The sequence below is a fragment of the Schistocerca cancellata genome, chromosome 9, assembly GCF_023864275.1.
Source record: "Schistocerca cancellata isolate TAMUIC-IGC-003103 chromosome 9, iqSchCanc2.1, whole genome shotgun sequence".
In the NCBI taxonomy this organism is placed as follows: Eukaryota; Metazoa; Arthropoda; class Insecta; order Orthoptera; family Acrididae; genus Schistocerca; species Schistocerca cancellata.
Genome location: NC_064634.1, coordinates 486021683 through 486042146, shown reverse-complemented (window position 1 = coordinate 486042146; position 20464 = coordinate 486021683). Strand labels below are relative to the sequence as shown.

Here is a 20464-nt window from a genome sequence, read left to right as displayed (position 1 = left end):
GTAGCCCACTCTTAACCGAGGGCTGCACTGAGGAGCGGTATCGATGTCGGTCGGTGAGACATTACATGAAGTCGGCGTCCCAAAACATGCGAAAGGTGTTCTGTAGGAGCTGGTGGAGTAATGGAACACATTACCACAATAAATCCTTACTAAGCTCATGACCACTGTGGGAGCACGCTGCACACTGTGCATTGCCGTGTATGAGGACTACAGACACTATGTTCTCAAAAGCATACGGACACGTGGCTGAAAATGACTGTCAGTTCGTGGTGCCCTACATCGATAATACTGGAATTCAGTATAGTGTTGGCTCACACTTAGCCTTGATGACAGCTTCCACCCTTGCAGGCATACGTTCCATCAGGTACTGAAATGTTTCTTGGGGAATGGTAGCCCACTCTTAACCGAGGGCTGCACTGAGGAGCGGTATCGATGTCGGTCGGTGAGACATTACATGAAGTCGGCGTCCCAAAACATGCGAAAGGTGTTCTGTAGGAGCTGGTGGAGTAATGGAACACATTACCACAATAAATCCTTACTAAGCTCATGACCACTGTGGGAGCACGCTGCACACTGTGCATTGCCGTGTATGAGGACTACAGACACTATGTTCTCAAAAGCATACGGACACGTGGCTGAAAATGACTGTCAGTTCGTGGTGCCCTACATCGATAATACTGGAATTCAGTATAGTGTTGGCTCACACTTAGCCTTGATGACAGCTTCCACCCTTGCAGGCATACGTTCCATCAGGTACTGAAATGTTTCTTGGGGAATGGTAGCCCACTCTTAACCGAGGGCTGCACTGAGGAGCGGTATCGATGTCGGTCGGTGAGACATTACATGAAGTCGGCGTCCCAAAACATGCGAAAGGTGTTCTGTAGGAGCTGGTGGAGTAATGGAACACATTACCACAATAAATCCTTACTAAGCTCATGACCACTGTGGGAGCACGCTGCACACTGTGCATTGCCGTGTATGAGGACTACAGACACTATGTTCTCAAAAGCATACGGACATGTGGCTGAAAATGACTGTCAGTTCGTGGTGCCCTACATCGATAATACTGGAATTCAGTATAGTGTTGGCTCACACTTAGCCTTGATGACAGCTTCCACCCTTGCAGGCATACGTTCCATCAGGTACTGAAATGTTTCTTGGGGAATGGTAGCCCACTCTTAACCGAGGGCTGCACTGAGGAGCGGTATCGATGTCGGTCGGTGAGACATTACATGAAGTCGGCGTCCCAAAACATGCGAAAGGTGTTCTGTAGGAGCTGGTGGAGTAATGGAACACATTACCACAATAAATCCTTACTAAGCTCATGACCACTGTGGGAGCACGCTGCACACTGTGCATTGCCGTGTATGAGGACTACAGACACTATGTTCTCAAAAGCATACGGACATGTGGCTGAAAATGACTGTCAGTTCGTGGTGCCCTACATCGATAATACTGGAATTCAGTATAGTGTTGGCTCACACTTAGCCTTGATGACAGCTTCCACCCTTGCAGGCATACGTTCCATCAGGTACTGAAATGTTTCTTGGGGAATGGTAGCCCACTCTTAACCGAGGGCTGCACTGAGGAGCGGTATCGATGTCGGTCGGTGAGACATTACATGAAGTCGGCGTCCCAAAACATGCGAAAGGTGTTCTGTAGGAGCTGGTGGAGTAATGGAACACATTACCACAATAAATCCTTACTAAGCTCATGACCACTGTGGGAGCACGCTGCACACTGTGCATTGCCGTGTATGAGGACTACAGACACTATGTTCTCAAAAGCATACGGACACGTGGCTGAAAATGACTGTCAGTTCGTGGTGCCCTACATCGATAATACTGGAATTCAGTATAGTGTTGGCTCACACTTAGCCTTGATGACAGCTTCCACCCTTGCAGGCATACGTTCCATCAGGTACTGAAATGTTTCTTGGGGAATGGTAGCCCACTCTTAACCGAGGGCTGCACTGAGGAGCGGTATCGATGTCGGTCGGTGAGACATTACATGAAGTCGGCGTCCCAAAACATGCGAAAGGTGTTCTGTAGGAGCTGGTGGAGTAATGGAACACATTACCACAATAAATCCTTACTAAGCTCATGACCACTGTGGGAGCACGCTGCACACTGTGCATTGCCGTGTATGAGGACTACAGACACTATGTTCTCAAAAGCATACGGACACGTGGCTGAAAATGACTGTCAGTTCGTGGTGCCCTACATCGATAATACTGGAATTCAGTATAGTGTTGGCTCACACTTAGCCTTGATGACAGCTTCCACCCTTGCAGGCATACGTTCCATCAGGTACTGAAATGTTTCTTGGGGAATGGTAGCCCACTCTTAACCGAGGGCTGCACTGAGGAGCGGTATCGATGTCGGTCGGTGAGACATTACATGAAGTCGGCGTCCCAAAACATGCGAAAGGTGTTCTGTAGGAGCTGGTGGAGTAATGGAACACATTACCACAATAAATCCTTACTAAGCTCATGACCACTGTGGGAGCACGCTGCACACTGTGCATTGCCGTGTATGAGGACTACAGACACTATGTTCTCAAAAGCATACGGACACGTGGCTGAAAATGACTGTCAGTTCGTGGTGCCCTACATCGATAATACTGGAATTCAGTATAGTGTTGGCTCACACTTAGCCTTGATGACAGCTTCCACCCTTGCAGGCATACGTTCCATCAGGTACTGAAATGTTTCTTGGGGAATGGTAGCCCACTCTTAACCGAGGGCTGCACTGAGGAGCGGTATCGATGTCGGTCGGTGAGACATTACATGAAGTCGGCGTCCCAAAACATGCGAAAGGTGTTCTGTAGGAGCTGGTGGAGTAATGGAACACATTACCACAATAAATCCTTACTAAGCTCATGACCACTGTGGGAGCACGCTGCACACTGTGCATTGCCGTGTATGAGGACTACAGACACTATGTTCTCAAAAGCATACGGACATGTGGCTGAAAATGACTGTCAGTTCGTGGTGCCCTACATCGATAATACTGGAATTCAGTATAGTGTTGGCTCACACTTAGCCTTGATGACAGCTTCCACCCTTGCAGGCATACGTTCCATCAGGTACTGAAATGTTTCTTGGGGAATGGTAGCCCACTCTTAACCGAGGGCTGCACTGAGGAGCGGTATCGATGTCGGTCGGTGAGACATTACATGAAGTCGGCGTCCCAAAACATGCGAAAGGTGTTCTGTAGGAGCTGGTGGAGTAATGGAACACATTACCACAATAAATCCTTACTAAGCTCATGACCACTGTGGGAGCACGCTGCACACTGTGCATTGCCGTGTATGAGGACTACAGACACTATGTTCTCAAAAGCATACGGACACGTGGCTGAAAATGACTGTCAGTTCGTGGTGCCCTACATCGATAATACTGGAATTCAGTATAGTGTTGGCTCACACTTAGCCTTGATGACAGCTTCCACCCTTGCAGGCATACGTTCCATCAGGTACTGAAATGTTTCTTGGGGAATGGTAGCCCACTCTTAACCGAGAGCTGCACTGAGGAGCGGTATCGATGTCGGTCGGTGAGACATTACATGAAGTCGGCGTCCCAAAACATGCGAAAGGTGTTCTGTAGGAGCTGGTGGAGTAATGGAACACATTACCACAATAAATCCTTACTAAGCTCATGACCACTGTGGGAGCACGCTGCACACTGTGCATTGCCGTGTATGAGGACTACAGACACTATGTTCTCAAAAGCATACGGACACGTGGCTGAAAATGACTGTCAGTTCGTGGTGCCCTACATCGATAATACTGGAATTCAGTATAGTGTTGGCTCACACTTAGCCTTGATGACAGCTTCCACCCTTGCAGGCATACGTTCCATCAGGTACTGAAATGTTTCTTGGGGAATGGTAGCCCACTCTTAACCGAGGGCTGCACTGAGGAGCGGTATCGATGTCGGTCGGTGAGACATTACATGAAGTCGGCGTCCCAAAACATGCGAAAGGTGTTCTGTAGGAGCTGGTGGAGTAATGGAACACATTACCACAATAAATCCTTACTAAGCTCATGACCACTGTGGGAGCACGCTGCACACTGTGCATTGCCGTGTATGAGGACTACAGACACTATGTTCTCAAAAGCATACGGACACGTGGCTGAAAATGATTGTCAGTTCGTGGTGCCCTACATCGATAATACTGGAATTCAGTATAGTGTTGGCTCACACTTAGCCTTGATGACAGCTTCCACCCTTGCAGGCATACGTTCCATCAGGTACTGAAATGTTTCTTGGGGAATGGTAGCCCACTCTTAACCGAGGGCTGCACTGAGGAGCGGTATCGATGTCGGTCGGTGAGACATTACATGAAGTCGGCGTCCCAAAACATGCGAAAGGTGTTCTGTAGGAGCTGGTGGAGTAATGGAACACATTACCACAATAAATCCTTACTAAGCTCATGACCACTGTGGGAGCACGCTGCACACTGTGCATTGCCGTGTATGAGGACTACAGACACTATGTTCTCAAAAGCATACGGACATGTGGCTGAAAATGACTGTCAGTTCGTGGTGCCCTACATCGATAATACTGGAATTCAGTATAGTGTTGGCTCACACTTAGCCTTGATGACAGCTTCCACCCTTGCAGGCATACGTTCCATCAGGTACTGAAATGTTTCTTGGGGAATGGTAGCCCACTCTTAACCGAGGGCTGCACTGAGGAGCGGTATCGATGTCGGTCGGTGAGACATTACATGAAGTCGGCGTCCCAAAACATGCGAAAGGTGTTCTGTAGGAGCTGGTGGAGTAATGGAACACATTACCACAATAAATCCTTACTAAGCTCATGACCACTGTGGGAGCACGCTGCACACTGTGCATTGCCGTGTATGAGGACTACAGACACTATGTTCTCAAAAGCATACGGACACGTGGCTGAAAATGACTGTCAGTTCGTGGTGCCCTACATCGATAATACTGGAATTCAGTATAGTGTTGGCTCACACTTAGCCTTGATGACAGCTTCCACCCTTGCAGGCATACGTTCCATCAGGTACTGAAATGTTTCTTGGGGAATGGTAGCCCACTCTTAACCGAGAGCTGCACTGAGGAGCGGTATCGATGTCGGTCGGTGAGACATTACATGAAGTCGGCGTCCCAAAACATGCGAAAGGTGTTCTGTAGGAGCTGGTGGAGTAATGGAACACATTACCACAATAAATCCTTACTAAGCTCATGACCACTGTGGGAGCACGCTGCACACTGTGCATTGCCGTGTATGAGGACTACAGACACTATGTTCTCAAAAGCATACGGACACGTGGCTGAAAATGACTGTCAGTTCGTGGTGCCCTACATCGATAATACTGGAATTCAGTATAGTGTTGGCTCACACTTAGCCTTGATGACAGCTTCCACCCTTGCAGGCATACGTTCCATCAGGTACTGAAATGTTTCTTGGGGAATGGTAGCCCACTCTTAACCGAGGGCTGCACTGAGGAGCGGTATCGATGTCGGTCGTTGAGACATTACATGAAGTCGGCGTCCCAAAACATGCCAAAGGTGTTCTGTAGGAGCTGGTGGAGTAATGGAACACATTACCACAATAAATCCTTACTAAGCTCATGACCACTGTGGGAGCACGCTGCACACTGTGCATTGCCGTGTATGAGGACTACAGACACTATGTTCTCAAAAGCATACGGACATGTGGCTGAAAATGACTGTCAGTTCGTGGTGCCCTACATCGATAATACTGGAATTCAGTATAGTGTTGGCTCACACTTAGCCTTGATGACAGCTTCCACCCTTGCAGGCATACGTTCCATCAGGTACTGAAATGTTTCTTGGGGAATGGTAGCCCACTCTTAACCGAGGGCTGCACTGAGGAGCGGTATCGATGTCGGTCGGTGAGACATTACATGAAGTCGGCGTCCCAAAACATGCGAAAGGTGTTCTGTAGGAGCTGGTGGAGTAATGGAACACATTACCACAATAAATCCTTACTAAGCTCATGACCACTGTGGGAGCACGCTGCACACTGTGCATTGCCGTGTATGAGGACTACAGACACTATGTTCTCAAAAGCATACGGACACGTGGCTGAAAATGACTGTCAGTTCGTGGTGCCCTACATCGATAATACTGGAATTCAGTATAGTGTTGGCTCACACTTAGCCTTGATGACAGCTTCCACCCTTGCAGGCATACGTTCCATCAGGTACTGAAATGTTTCTTGGGGAATGGTAGCCCACTCTTAACCGAGGGCTGCACTGAGGAGCGGTATCGATGTCGGTCGGTGAGACATTACATGAAGTCGGCGTCCCAAAACATGCGAAAGGTGTTCTGTAGGAGCTGGTGGAGTAATGGAACACATTACCACAATAAATCCTTACTAAGCTCATGACCACTGTGGGAGCACGCTGCACACTGTGCATTGCCGTGTATGAGGACTACAGACACTATGTTCTCAAAAGCATACGGACACGTGGCTGAAAATGACTGTCAGTTCGTGGTGCCCTACATCGATAATACTGGAATTCAGTATAGTGTTGGCTCACACTTAGCCTTGATGACAGCTTCCACCCTTGCAGGCATACGTTCCATCAGGTACTGAAATGTTTCTTGGGGAATGGTAGCCCACTCTTAACCGAGGGCTGCACTGAGGAGCGGTATCGATGTCGGTCGGTGAGACATTACATGAAGTCGGCGTCCCAAAACATGCGAAAGGTGTTCTGTAGGAGCTGGTGGAGTAATGGAACACATTACCACAATAAATCCTTACTAAGCTCATGACCACTGTGGGAGCACGCTGCACACTGTGCATTGCCGTGTATGAGGACTACAGACACTATGTTCTCAAAAGCATACGGACACGTGGCTGAAAATGACTGTCAGTTCGTGGTGCCCTACATCGATAATACTGGAATTCAGTATAGTGTTGGCTCACACTTAGCCTTGATGACAGCTTCCACCCTTGCAGGCATACGTTCCATCAGGTACTGAAATGTTTCTTGGGGAATGGTAGCCCACTCTTAACCGAGGGCTGCACTGAGGAGCGGTATCGATGTCGGTCGGTGAGACATTACATGAAGTCGGCGTCCCAAAACATGCGAAAGGTGTTCTGTAGGAGTTGGTGGAGTAATGGAACACATTACCACAATAAATCCTTACTAAGCTCATGACCACTGTGGGAGCACGCTGCACACTGTGCATTGCCGTGTATGAGGACTACAGACACTATGTTCTCAAAAGCATACGGACACGTGGCTGAAAATGACTGTCAGTTCGTGGTGCCCTACATCGATAATACTGGAATTCAGTATAGTGTTGGCTCACACTTAGCCTTGATGACAGCTTCCACCCTTGCAGGCATACGTTCCATCAGGTACTGAAATGTTTCTTGGGGAATGGTAGCCCACTCTTAACCGAGGGCTGCACTGAGGAGCGGTATCGATGTCGGTCGGTGAGACATTACATGAAGTCGGCGTCCCAAAACATGCCAAAGGTGTTCTGTAGGAGCTGGTGGAGTAATGGAACACATTACCACAATAAATCCTTACTAAGCTCATGACCACTGTGGGAGCACGCTGCACACTGTGCATTGCCGTGTATGAGGACTACAGACACTATGTTCTCAAAAGCATACGGACACGTGGCTGAAAATGATTGTCAGTTCGTGGTGCCCTACATCGATAATACTGGAATTCAGTATAGTGTTGGCTCACACTTAGCCTTGATGACAGCTTCCACCCTTGCAGGCATACGTTCCATCAGGTACTGAAATGTTTCTTGGGGAATGGTAGCCCACTCTTAACCGAGGGCTGCACTGAGGAGCGGTATCGATGTCGGTCGGTGAGACATTACATGAAGTCGGCGTCCCAAAACATGCCAAAGGTGTTCTGTAGGAGCTGGTGGAGTAATGGAACACATTACCACAATAAATCCTTACTAAGCTCATGACCACTGTGGGAGCACGCTGCACACTGTGCATTGCCGTGTATGAGGACTACAGACACTATGTTCTCAAAAGCATACGGACACGTGGCTGAAAATGACTGTCAGTTCGTGGTGCCCTACATCGATAATACTGGAATTCAGTATAGTGTTGGCTCACACTTAGCCTTGATGACAGCTTCCACCCTTGCAGGCATACGTTCCATCAGGTACTGAAATGTTTCTTGGGGAATGGTAGCCCACTCTTAACCGAGAGCTGCACTGAGGAGCGGTATCGATGTCGGTCGGTGAGACATTACATGAAGTCGGCGTCCCAAAACATGCGAAAGGTGTTCTGTAGGAGCTGGTGGAGTAATGGAACACATTACCACAATAAATCCTTACTAAGCTCATGACCACTGTGGGAGCACGCTGCACACTGTGCATTGCCGTGTATGAGGACTACAGACACTATGTTCTCAAAAGCATACGGACACGTGGCTGAAAATGACTGTCAGTTCGTGGTGCCCTACATCGATAATACTGGAATTCAGTATAGTGTTGGCTCACACTTAGCCTTGATGACAGCTTCCACCCTTGCAGGCATACGTTCCATCAGGTACTGAAATGTTTCTTGGGGAATGGTAGCCCACTCTTAACCGAGGGCTGCACTGAGGAGCGGTATCGATGTCGGTCGTTGAGACATTACATGAAGTCGGCGTCCCAAAACATGCCAAAGGTGTTCTGTAGGAGCTGGTGGAGTAATGGAACACATTACCACAATAAATCCTTACTAAGCTCATGACCACTGTGGGAGCACGCTGCACACTGTGCATTGCCGTGTATGAGGACTACAGACACTATGTTCTCAAAAGCATACGGACACGTGGCTGAAAATGACTGTCAGTTCGTGGTGCCCTACATCGATAATACTGGAATTCAGTATAGTGTTGGCTCACACTTAGCCTTGATGACAGCTTCCACCCTTGCAGGCATACGTTCCATCAGGTACTGAAATGTTTCTTGGGGAATGGTAGCCCACTCTTAACCGAGGGCTGCACTGAGGAGCGGTATCGATGTCGGTCGGTGAGACATTACATGAAGTCGGCGTCCCAAAACATGCCAAAGGTGTTCTGTAGGAGCTGGTGGAGTAATGGAACACATTACCACAATAAATCCTTACTAAGCTCATGACCACTGTGGGAGCACGCTGCACACTGTGCATTGCCGTGTATGAGGACTACAGACACTATGTTCTCAAAAGCATACGGACACGTGGCTAAAAATGACTGTCAGTTCGTGGTGCCCTACATCGATAATACTGGAATTCAGTATAGTGTTGGCTCACACTTAGCCTTGATGACAGCTTCCACCCTTGCAGGCATACGTTCCATCAGGTACTGAAATGTTTCTTGGGGAATGGTAGCCCACTCTTAACCGAGGGCTGCACTGAGGAGCGGTATCGATGTCGGTCGGTGAGACCTTGCATGAAGTCGGCGTCCCAAAACATGCGAAAGGTGTTTTGTAGGATTCGGGTCAGGACTCTGCGCAGGCCAGTATATTACAGTGATGTTATTGTCATGTAACCACTACGCCACAGGCGTGCATTATGAACAGGTGCTCGATCGTGTTGGCTGGTTCAAATGGCTCTGAGCACTATGGGACTGAACTGCTGTGGTCATAAGTCCCCTAGAACTTAGAACTACTTAAACCTAACTAACCTAAGGACATCACACACATCCATGCCCGAGGCAGAATTTGAACCTGCGACCGTAGAGGTCGTGCGGCTCCAGACTGTAGCGCCTTTAACCTTAACACCACCACCTCCGAATTTACCTGTTGGCACTACACATGCTGGCAGATGACGTTCACTGGGCATTCGCCATACCCATACCATGTCATCGGGTCGCCGCACTATGTATCATGATTCGTCACTCCACACAAAGTTTTTCCACTGTTCAATCGTCCAATGTTTACGCTCCTTAGAGGAAGCGAGGCGTCGTTTGGCATTCACCGGCGTGATGTGTGGCTTACGACCATGAAATCCAAGTTTTGTCACCTCCCGCCTAACTGTAATAGTACTTGAAGTGGATCCTAATGCAGTTTGTAATGGTCTGGATAGATGTCTACCTATTACACACGATCCTCTTCAACTGTCGCCGGTCGCTGTCAGTCAACAGACGACGTCGGCCTGTACGCTTCTGTGCTGTACGTGTCCCTTCACATTTCCACTTCACCATCACATCGGAAACAAGGGTCCTAGGGATTTTTAGGAGTATGGAAAACTCGCGTACAGACGTATGATACAAGTGACACCCAATCACTTGACCACGTTAGAAGCCCGTGAGTTCCGCGGAACTGCCCGTTCTGCTGTCTTACGATGTCTAATGACTACTGACGTCACTGATATGAAGTACCTGTCAGTAGGTGGCTATGCAGAGTACCTAATATGAAAAAGTATGTCTCATGGGTGTCTGGATACTTTTGACCACGAAGTGTACCATGTTTAAAAGCATGTCTCGCAACTGTAATGTTCAGTAGACCATCATACTTTGCGGGGAATTCATTGTGATTGTTGTCTCTGAACAGAAGTGCCATTTCTTTCCGTTTCAAAGCGTACTTCTTTCAGTTCTCTTGTGTACTATACTGTACCACTTTGACGTTTCTGTGTATGGTCCACGTTTCAGCAAGCTATGTTACTCGACAGTGGTACAACATGTGACATCTTTTATCGTTACCTTTTGCAGACCAGTGGTGTGCTCATTCTGATTAACAGTGCCACGTAACGAGTAGCCTACGCCACGTGCGCCTGCCCGTGTGCGATTCGAGTGGCGTCGGTAGTGCCGGCGCCCTGTGGGGCTTTGTTCGATTATGGGCCTAGATTACGGGGCCGAGCTGGTTATCGTCCATTTCGTCTCTTTCTACTGGTATCTTGCTTGGTATTTCCGCCACTAATTCGGACCCTAAATTGGCTCAAAAATGCGCAATATTTTTTCATTTCATTTATTGCATATTTAGATATGCTGCCTAATTTTTAGAAACAGATCGTACATTTATCAATTTCTTCATGTGATAACATGAACTGTTCTTTATTCGAAGCAAATATTGTTTTCTGCAGTACAAAGTCGAAGTAATATGAGGGTTGCCCAGAAATGCACCGCATTTTTTCTTCAACAATTCTGTATTGAACGTAATGGGAATCACACACAGGAAAGAATGGTGTTATATGAAGACACGCTATTTTTGCACGTGATCTCCTTCTTGTTCTACGGCCTTGGCCATGGTGGCGGAGTGGTGCTTCACTTTGCTGATTGGCAGATGCAGCGCCGAGTCTTAAGGCGTCTGTCTTCGCGAATGACGACATCAGCTCGTTGCAGCATGTCAAGTGTGACAGCCGTGGGTGGTCTCTCCGACCGCTGCAAATCGTCTACTGACCTGACCCTCCGTGCCCAGTGACTAACTGTACTTCTGTCGACAGCAGACACTCCATAGATTTTGCACAAGCGTTTGTGAAAATTCACGACAGTTTCTTTCCCTGCAGTGGGAAATTCAATGACGGCACGTTGCTTGTAACCTACTTCACCTACAGACGCCATTTTAAAACTGTCCTGGGGATACGCTACCTGTCGGGAGTGGCGGAAACTTGACACTCTCACTCAGGAGACTTAATATAGTACATACGTAACGTTGCGCATTCGTGACATTCCTTTCGGCAAAGAGAGAAAAAAAAAACTGCGGTTCGTTACTTTATGGGCAACCCTTGTAATAATGAATTACAACAAAAAATTAAATTGACAACAGCGGAGGATATTAAATAATAATGTTGCTCAATTGTTGAATCTGAAGGAACTTTAAAGGTGACAGGAAACGTTAGAAATGAGTTGTAGATTCCCGCCACCAAAAATTCTGACGGTGGTAGGGGATACCTCGGAAAGATTCGAGCCGTGTTCCCTCCGCTGGTTCTTGTTGTCACTACGCTATGTGCCCATATCTACTGTACAAGTTTTACACGACTGCGGATAAAATAATCTGTTATGGATTATGTACCAGGTAATTTGATCGATGAAGCTGGCCATCCGGAGTGGCCGAACGGTTCTAGGCGCTTCAGTCTGGTACCGCGCGACTGTTACCGTCGCAGGTTCGAATCCTGTCTCGTGCATGTATGTGTGTGATGTCCTTAGATTAGTTAGGCTTAAGTAGTTCTGAGTTCTAGGGGACTAATGACCTTAGATGTTAAGTCCCGTAGTGCTCAGAGCAATTTGTACCATTTGATGAAGCTGACGTCACGTCCTCTGTTTTGTTGCTTATTTCAGTTTCGCCCTCTTCCTTTGAGTTGTCTGTCATGTTGACTGTTTGTCAAGCCGAAATGGTGAAGCGTAACTGTCACTTAGACAGCTAGTATAACAGACAACCATATCGCCCCAGTGTCACACACAACTGTTCCATTCACAAAGGTGGCCACAGATGTACCCATACTGAATCCTAAATTCATTAATTAGCGTATGTCAGTATCTGGAAATACGCAATTAAACCTTAAAACCAATGTGGAAAGAGCACCACTGGTCAGAATGGAATCAAATTGCAACGGCTTATTATCGGAGAAGGGGGAAACGAACGGCAGAAGAAAAATAGTTACGAAATGTAGCAGTAGGTGGCGCTGTAAGCATCATGATTTAATAGCGGTCGACTACAAATGACAAATGCATCATGCAACAATGACTAAGATGTACTTTTGACGTTAAACAAACTGTACTACCCAGTGTGCATGGGTGTACAGGCGTGATACTGTTAACTGCGTAAGCCCTTCCACCACAGCAAGGTCATATCAAATCGGATGGAAAAAAATCGGTTTCTAATTCTCCTGAGGCAAAAAACCGCAGAAAAAGCACGAGTCAAAATCAAATCGGATTGTTAATTTCCGGCCGGCCGAAGTGGCCGTGCGGTTAAAGGCGCTGCAGTCTGGAACCGCAAGACCGCTACGGTCGCAGGTTTGAATCCTGCCTCGGGCATGGATGTTTGTGATGTCCTTAGGTTAGTTAGGTTTAACTAGTTCTAAGTTCTAGGGGACTAATGACCTCAGCTGTTGAGTCCCATAGTGCTCAGAGCCATTTATTTTATTAATTTCCGTGTGACTGGCGCAAGATATGTTCAATATGCTGTCCACCGTTTTGTGCAACAAGTTGAAATCGAGAAACAGCATGTTCCACAACTGATCGAAGTGTTTCCGAGGTCACGTTCAGAATATGTTAGCAATGCGTGCCTTCGATGCAGCTAAATCAGAAAACTGAACACATGTTTCAGACAGCCCCACAGCCAGAAGTCACACGCATTAAGATCTGATGATCGGGATGGCCAGCTGTAGGGAAATGGTGGCTGATAATTCTAGCATTCTAGCATTCGAGTATAGATTTAAGTGACAGGAAGTCATTCCTGAAAGTATTTGTTTGGAGTGTAGCCATGTATGGAAGTGAAACATAAGGAGAAAATATAAAAATGCAGTTAATGAAGCAGGCAAAAAGGAATACAAACGTCTCAAAAATGAGATCGACAGGAAGTGAAAAATGGCTAAGCAGGGATGGCTAGAGGACAAATGTAAGGATGTAGAGGCTTATCTCACTAGGGGTAAGATAGATACTGCCTACAGGAAAATTAAAGAGACCTTTGGAGATAAGAGAACCACTTGTATGAACATCAAGAGCTCAGATGGAAACCCAGTTCTAAACAAAGAAGGGAAAGCAGAAAGTTGGAAGGAGTATATAGAGGGTCTATACAAGGGCGATGTACTTGAGGACAATATTATGGAAATGGAAGAGGATGTAGATGAAGATGAAATGGGAGATACGATACTGCGTGAAGAGTTTGACAGAGCACTGAAAAACCTGAGTCGAAACAAGGCCCCCGGCGGAGTAGACAACATTCCATTGGAACTACTGACGGCCTTGGGAGAGCCAGTCCTGACAAAACTCTACCATCTGGTGAGCAATATGTATGAAACAGGCGAAATACCCTCAGACTTCAAGAAGAATATAATAATTCCAATCCCAAAGAAAGCAGGTGTTGATAGATGTGAAAATTACCGAACAATCAGTTTAATAAGCCACAGCTGCAAAATACTAACACGAATTCTTTACAGACGAATGGAAAAACTAGTAGAAGCCGACCTCGGGGAAGGTCAGTTTGGATTCCGTAGAAATACTGGAACACGTGAGGCAATACTGACCTTACGACTTACCTTAGAAGAAAGATTAAGGAAAGGCAAACCTACGTTTCTAGCATTTGTAGACTTAGAGAAAGCTTTTGACAATGTTGACTGGAATACTCTCTATCAAATTCTAAAGGTGGCAGGGGTAAAATACAGGGAGCGAAAGGCTATTTACAATTTGTACAGAAACCAGATGGCAGTTATAAGAGTCGAGGGACATGAAAGGGAAGCAGTGGTTGGGAAGGGAGTGAGACAGGGTTGTAGCCTCTCCCCGATGTTATTCAATCTGTATATTGAGCAAGCAGTAAAGGAAACAAAAGAAAAATTCGGAGTAGGTATTAAAGTCCATGGAGAAGAAATAAAAACGTTGAGGTTTGCCGATGACATTGTAATTCTGTCAGAGACAGCAAAGGACCTGGAAGAGCAGTTGAACGGAATGGACAGTGTCTTGAAAGGAGGAATAAGATGAACATCAACAAAAGCAAAACAAGGATAATGGAATGTAGTCGAATTAAGTCGGGTGATGCCGAGGGAATTAGGTTAGGAAATGAGACACTTAAAGTAGTAAAGGAGTTTTGCTATTTGGGGAGCAAAATAACTGATGATGGTCGAAGTAGAGAGGATATAAAATGTAGACTGGCAATGGCAAGGAAAGCGTTTCTGAAGAAGAGAAATTTGTGAACATCCAGTATAGATTTAAGTGTCAGGAAGTCATTTCTGAAAGTATTTGTATGGAGTGTAGCCATGTATGGAAGTGAAACGTGGACGGTAAATAGTTTGGACAAGAAGAGAATAGAAGCTTTCGAAATGTGGTGCTACAGAAGAATGCTGAAGATTAGATGGGTAGATCACATAACTAATGAGGAGGTACTGAATAGGATTGGGGAGAAGAGAAGTTTGTGGCTCAACTTGACTAGAAGAAGGGATCGGTTGGTAGGACATGTTCTGAGGCATCAAGGGATCACCAATTTAATATTGGAGGGCAGCGTGGAGGGTAAAAATCGTAGGGGGAGACCAAGAGATGAATACACTAAGCAGATTCAGAAGGATGTAGGTTGCAGTAGGTACTGGGAGATGAAGAAGTTTGCACAGGATAGAGTAGCACGGAGAGCTGCATCAAACCAGTCTGAGGACTTAAGACCACAACAACAATTATAGCATTTCCAAAATGGCCTTTCAGCAGCTGCTTGACTGGATTTACAATGTGCGGAGGTGCGCCATCTTGCATAAAAATGATCCCATCCATTCACGGTGTTGGAGAGCTGGAATGACGTGGTTGTGCAAAAGACACTCATAGCGCTTACCAGTGACGGTGCAGGTAATAGGACCGGAATCACCTGTCTCTTCGAAAAAATATGGCCCTATGATAAATGATGCTGTAAACACGCACCACACAGTGACCTTTTGAGGATGATGTGGTGCTGGTTGATTTGTGTGTGGATTTTCCGTTGTCCATCCTCGACAATTCTGTGTATTGACATATCCTGTCAAATGGAAGTGCGCTTTGTCTGTCCACAAAATCTTCCACGGCCAATCTTTTTCCACTTTCATGCGAGAAAGAAATTCTAAAGCAACGGTCTCTCTTGCTGACAGGTCAACAGGAAGCAACTCTTGCACACGGGTAATCTTGAATGGACAGCAAAGAAGGATGTTTCGTAGGATTTTACGCTCCGTGCTCACGGGTATGTCCAATGTTCGGGCAGTTCTCCATGCACTACACGTTAGCACACCACCACTCGTTTTCTCCTACATTGCTGTGGCCACTGTTTTCACTGACGTCGAATCAATTCGTTTCCTCCATCTACCAGGCTGCACACCAAAAGAACCAGTCTTTTCGAATTCCGAATCATTTTCTGCAGACCCACGGCAGTCATCGGACCAACGCCTTTTTTTTTGAAACCCTTTGTGTTCGGAACTTCTGCAGAGCGACGTGTGCACAGTCATTATTCTTGTAATACAGCATTACAAGCACAGCGAGATCTTGCATTAAGACAGTCATGGCGAACGTCGCAGACGCGAAGGGAGGAAAAGCTGTGTACCCGGCGTGTTTATATCAACCCAGTGGGTCGTGCGCGTGACAGGTGTTTTCTTTTACATATTGTGACACATACAGCGGAATCTAATCAATTTTCACACTACTTTTTTCTTCTGCTATACGTGTTCCCCCTTCTCCGATAGTGGTGTTATTTCTACAGCGTTTTGAAAGTTTAACTTTAATTATAATCACACTGTATATCCCTGATAAGGAATTCGTTCAGCTGTTCTTCTTCCTGCTTTATCTCTCTTTCAGATCCCATTGTGAGTGCGATCGCGAATTCTACCGCTGCCTGAAAGATGCCAACACGCTAGTGTCCCTCAAGGTGGGCGTCATCTACTTTAGCATCCTGCGACCGCAGTGCTACGAGGAGACTTATCCAGTAGCCAGATGCAAGAGCTATTCAATGTAAGTAGGAACATTACATCTCAATAACACTGAGGATTATTACTTTCTAAGTAACGGGGTCTATGGAGCTTTCTCGTGTATTTAATGATTTTTTCTGATACTATCTAGAAGTCCTAAGAGATAGTCAACAACTGATGGTTCTGCTAAACCAACGCTAATGCGAAGAAAGGGCTGAGGTATCCGGGTTCGAGTCCCTGCCCGGCACCCAATTTTAATCTGCCAGGCAGTTTTAATTAAAAAATCGGACATCGCAGTGCAGTCACAAGTCACTAGGTGGGGTGAGGCTGAGCCACTTTTTCGCAGTATCTTTTCTTCCAGGAGCGCTATTCCGGTAAGTTATATGGGAGAGCTTCTGCTCTTGAAAAGTCAGACACAGGCACGAGCAGAAGCGAATCTACGGGGCTGTGTCGTGAATTCTGCTTGCAGGGCTCGATCAGTGACACCAACGACCCCGAAAACGGCAGGATTCCGCGTTCGAGTCCTGATCTTGCTCAAAGTTATAATCTACCAGAAAGTGACAGTTTTAATCTTCTCGTGATAAATACTGATATTAACGTTACTTTTGAGTACAATAGACGTATTTTAATGTACATTATCTAATGTAAAGTATCCGGTACCCCACTGCAGCGCAGGACGTGCCGCTAGACGTCGCGAGAGGCGGACCCGTAGGTAAGGGGGGGGGGGGGTGGAGAGTCTCGTCAGTAGAGTAGAGAAGCAGCGGCAGCAGAGTGGGTCAGTGAGTTGGGACGTCACTGGAGGTCACGTCAGTGACAGATCCAGCAGGCACTTTTCAGCTCTTTCAAAGCTGCGCAAGTCGACTGCAGATGATGTGACGGTGAAGTGGAAACGACAAGCAATAACCAACCACAGCCCAGACCTCATGAACTGTCCGCTGTTCCGAGCAGAGTTGGAGCACAGCCCGTGTTAATGTGCACTAATACTGTAAGTGTCCGGATATTTTTGATCAGACAGTCAACGCCTTTACAGGTGAGAAGGGACACCGGACCATTAATGCTGAAATAGTTGCTTCACAAATTCCGGAGGCCATGACGAGAAGCATTCCCCAATCTCTCCTTGAACGAGATGTGTGAGATGCTATGGAGCAAGTTATCAGCCCTTCACCTCCAACCACCAGTCTGTAGGATCTGCGCGCTTAGGTGCAGGCGGCTTGGTGTGGAGTATCACAGAACTACACTCCTGGAAATTGAAATAAGAACACCGTGAATTCATTGACCCAGGAAGGGGAAACTTTATTGACACATTCCTGGGGTCAGATACATCACATGATCACACTGACAGAACCACAGGCACATAGACACAGGCAACAGAGCATGCACAATGTCGGCACTAGTACAGTGTATATCCACCTTTCGCAGCAATGCAGGCTGCTATTCTCCCATGGAGACGATCGTAGAGATGTTGGATGTAGTCCTGTGGAACGGCTTGCCATGCCATTTCCACCTGGCGCCTCAGTTGGACCAGCGTTCGTGCTGGACGTGCAGACCGCGTGAGACGACGCTTCATCCAGTCCCAAACATGCTCAATGGGGGACAGATCCGGAGATCTTGCTGGCCAGGGTAGTTGACTTACACCTTCTAGAGCACGTTGGGTGGCACGGGATACATGCGGACGTGCATTGTCCTGTTGGAACAGCAAGTTTCCTTGCCGGTCTAGGAACGGTAGAACGATGGGTTCGATGACGGTTTGGATGTACCGTGCACTATTCAGTGTCCCCTCGACGATCACCAGTGGTGTACGGCCAGTGTAGGAGATCGCTCCCCACACCATGATCCCGGGTGTTGGCCCTGTGTGCCTCGGTCGTATGCAGTCCTGATTGTGGCGCTCACCTGCACGGCGCCAAACACGCATACGACCATCATTGGCACCAAGGCAGAAGCGACTCTCATCGCTGAAGACGACACGTCTCCATTCGTCCCTCCATTCACGCCTGTCGCGACACCACTGGAGGCGGGCTGCACGATGTTGGGGCGTGAGCGGACGACGGCCTAACGGTGTGCGGGACCGTAGCCCAGCTTCATGGAGACGGTTGCGAATGGTCCTCGCCGATACCCCAGGAGCAACAGTGTCCCTAATTTGCTGGGAAGTGGCGGTGCGGTCCCCTACGGCACTGCGTAGGATCCTACGGTCTTGGCGTGCATCCGTGCGTCGCTGCGGTCCGGTCCCAGGTCGACGGGCACGTGCACCTTCCGCCGACCACTGGCGACAACATCGATGTACTGTGGAGACCTCACGCCCCACGTGTTGAGCAATTCGGCGGTACGTCCACCCGGCCTCCCGCATGCCCACTATACGCCCTCGCTCAAAGTCCGTCAACTGCACATACGGTTCACGTCCACGCTGTCGCGGCATGCTACCAGTGTTAAAGACTGCGATGGAGCTCCGTATGCCACGGCAAACTGGCTGACACTGACGGCGGCGGTGCACAAATGCTGCGCAGCTAGCGCCATTCGACGGCCAACACCGCGGTTCCTGGTGTGTCCGCTGTGCCGTGCGTGTGATCATTGCTTGTACAGCCCTCTCGCAGTGTCCGGAGCAAGTATGGTGGGTCTGACACACCGGTGTCAATGTGTTCTTTTTTCCATTTCCTGGAGTGTATATTCGAGACGTGAACAACTCCATGCTCTACATCCTGATGCTTCTATTCACAACCAACGAGGCCCGACACCACTCCATCACATAGGTATTGTGGCCATGTAGCACAATATACACTGATAAGCGAAAACAGTGTGACCAGTACCTACTGCTACGTTGGATGCTACCTTGTGGCGTTGTGGGCACGTGGCTGGAGTAACAAAAGTATGTAAGCAGAGCATACACGGACGGGGGATCATTCTAGCGAAGATATAGGCAGCACATGGGTAAATCCATTGAGATAAGCCATTTTGACAGATTATTATTATGCAGAGCCTATGAAAGTGTATCACAGAAATGGCGAACTTGATCGAATGTTCTCTTTCTACTGTCGCGAGCGTCTACAGAAAGAGGAAGAAAAACTACCATTAGGCGCTAATCTGCTGGGCGTCCACGACTCAACACAGAACGTGGGTTTCGGAGGCTTGTCTGCTCTGTAAAGTAGGAGCGATGATCATCTGTGACATCTCCGCCGAAAGAGCACAGTGCTGGTGCTGGCACAAGTGTTCCGTACTTTGTCGAACATGGAGCTCTACAGCAGACCGTCTCTATGTGTTCACATGTTTACCCAGCGGCAACGGGGCCCTCGGGAGTCGACCGTCTAACAGCGAAAACATATCGGCTCTTCGGGTGAATCAAGTTTTTGCTACACTAGGTCGATGGTCTTCTCCACAAACGCTGTTATTTGGTGAGAGGAGGCTCGAAACGTACGGCACACCACGGACGCAGACTGGTGGGAGCAGTATTGTGCTGTGGGAGACAGTCTCCTGCGGTTACATGGGACATCTACATCTACATCTACATTTATACTCCGCAAGCCACCCAACGGTGTGTGGCGGAGGGCACTTTACGTGCCACTGTCATTATCTCCCTTTCCTGTTCCATTCGCGTATGGTTCGCGGGAAGAACGACTGTCTGAAAGCCTCTGTGCGCGCTCTAATCTCTCTAATTTTACATTCGTGATCTCCTCGGGAGGTATAAGTAGGGGGAAGCAATATATTCGATAGCTCATCCAGAAACGCACCCTCTCGAAACCTGGCGAGCAAGCTACACCGCGATGCAGAGCGCCTCTCTTGCAGAGTCTGCCACTTGAGTTTGTTAAACATCTCCGTAACGCTATCACGGTTACCAAATAACCCTGTGACGAAACGCGCCGCTCTTCTTTGGATCTTCTCTATCTCCTCCGTCAACCCGATCTGGTACGGATCCCACACTGATGAGCAATACTCAAGTATAGGTCGAACGAGTGTTTT

At 47.7% G+C, this 20464-nt stretch overlaps 1 protein-coding gene across 1 annotated transcript in view; it reads left to right on the top strand.

Annotated features, from left to right (window-relative positions):
• Positions 1 to 20464, top strand: part of LOC126100379 (uncharacterized) — a 161216-nt gene that overhangs the window by 119992 nt on the left and 20760 nt on the right. The window contains exon 6 of the mRNA XM_049910987.1: positions 16407 to 16559. Coding sequence (XP_049766944.1) covers positions 16407 to 16559 — 153 coding nt within the window. The remainder of the gene's footprint in view (positions 1 to 16406; positions 16560 to 20464) is intronic.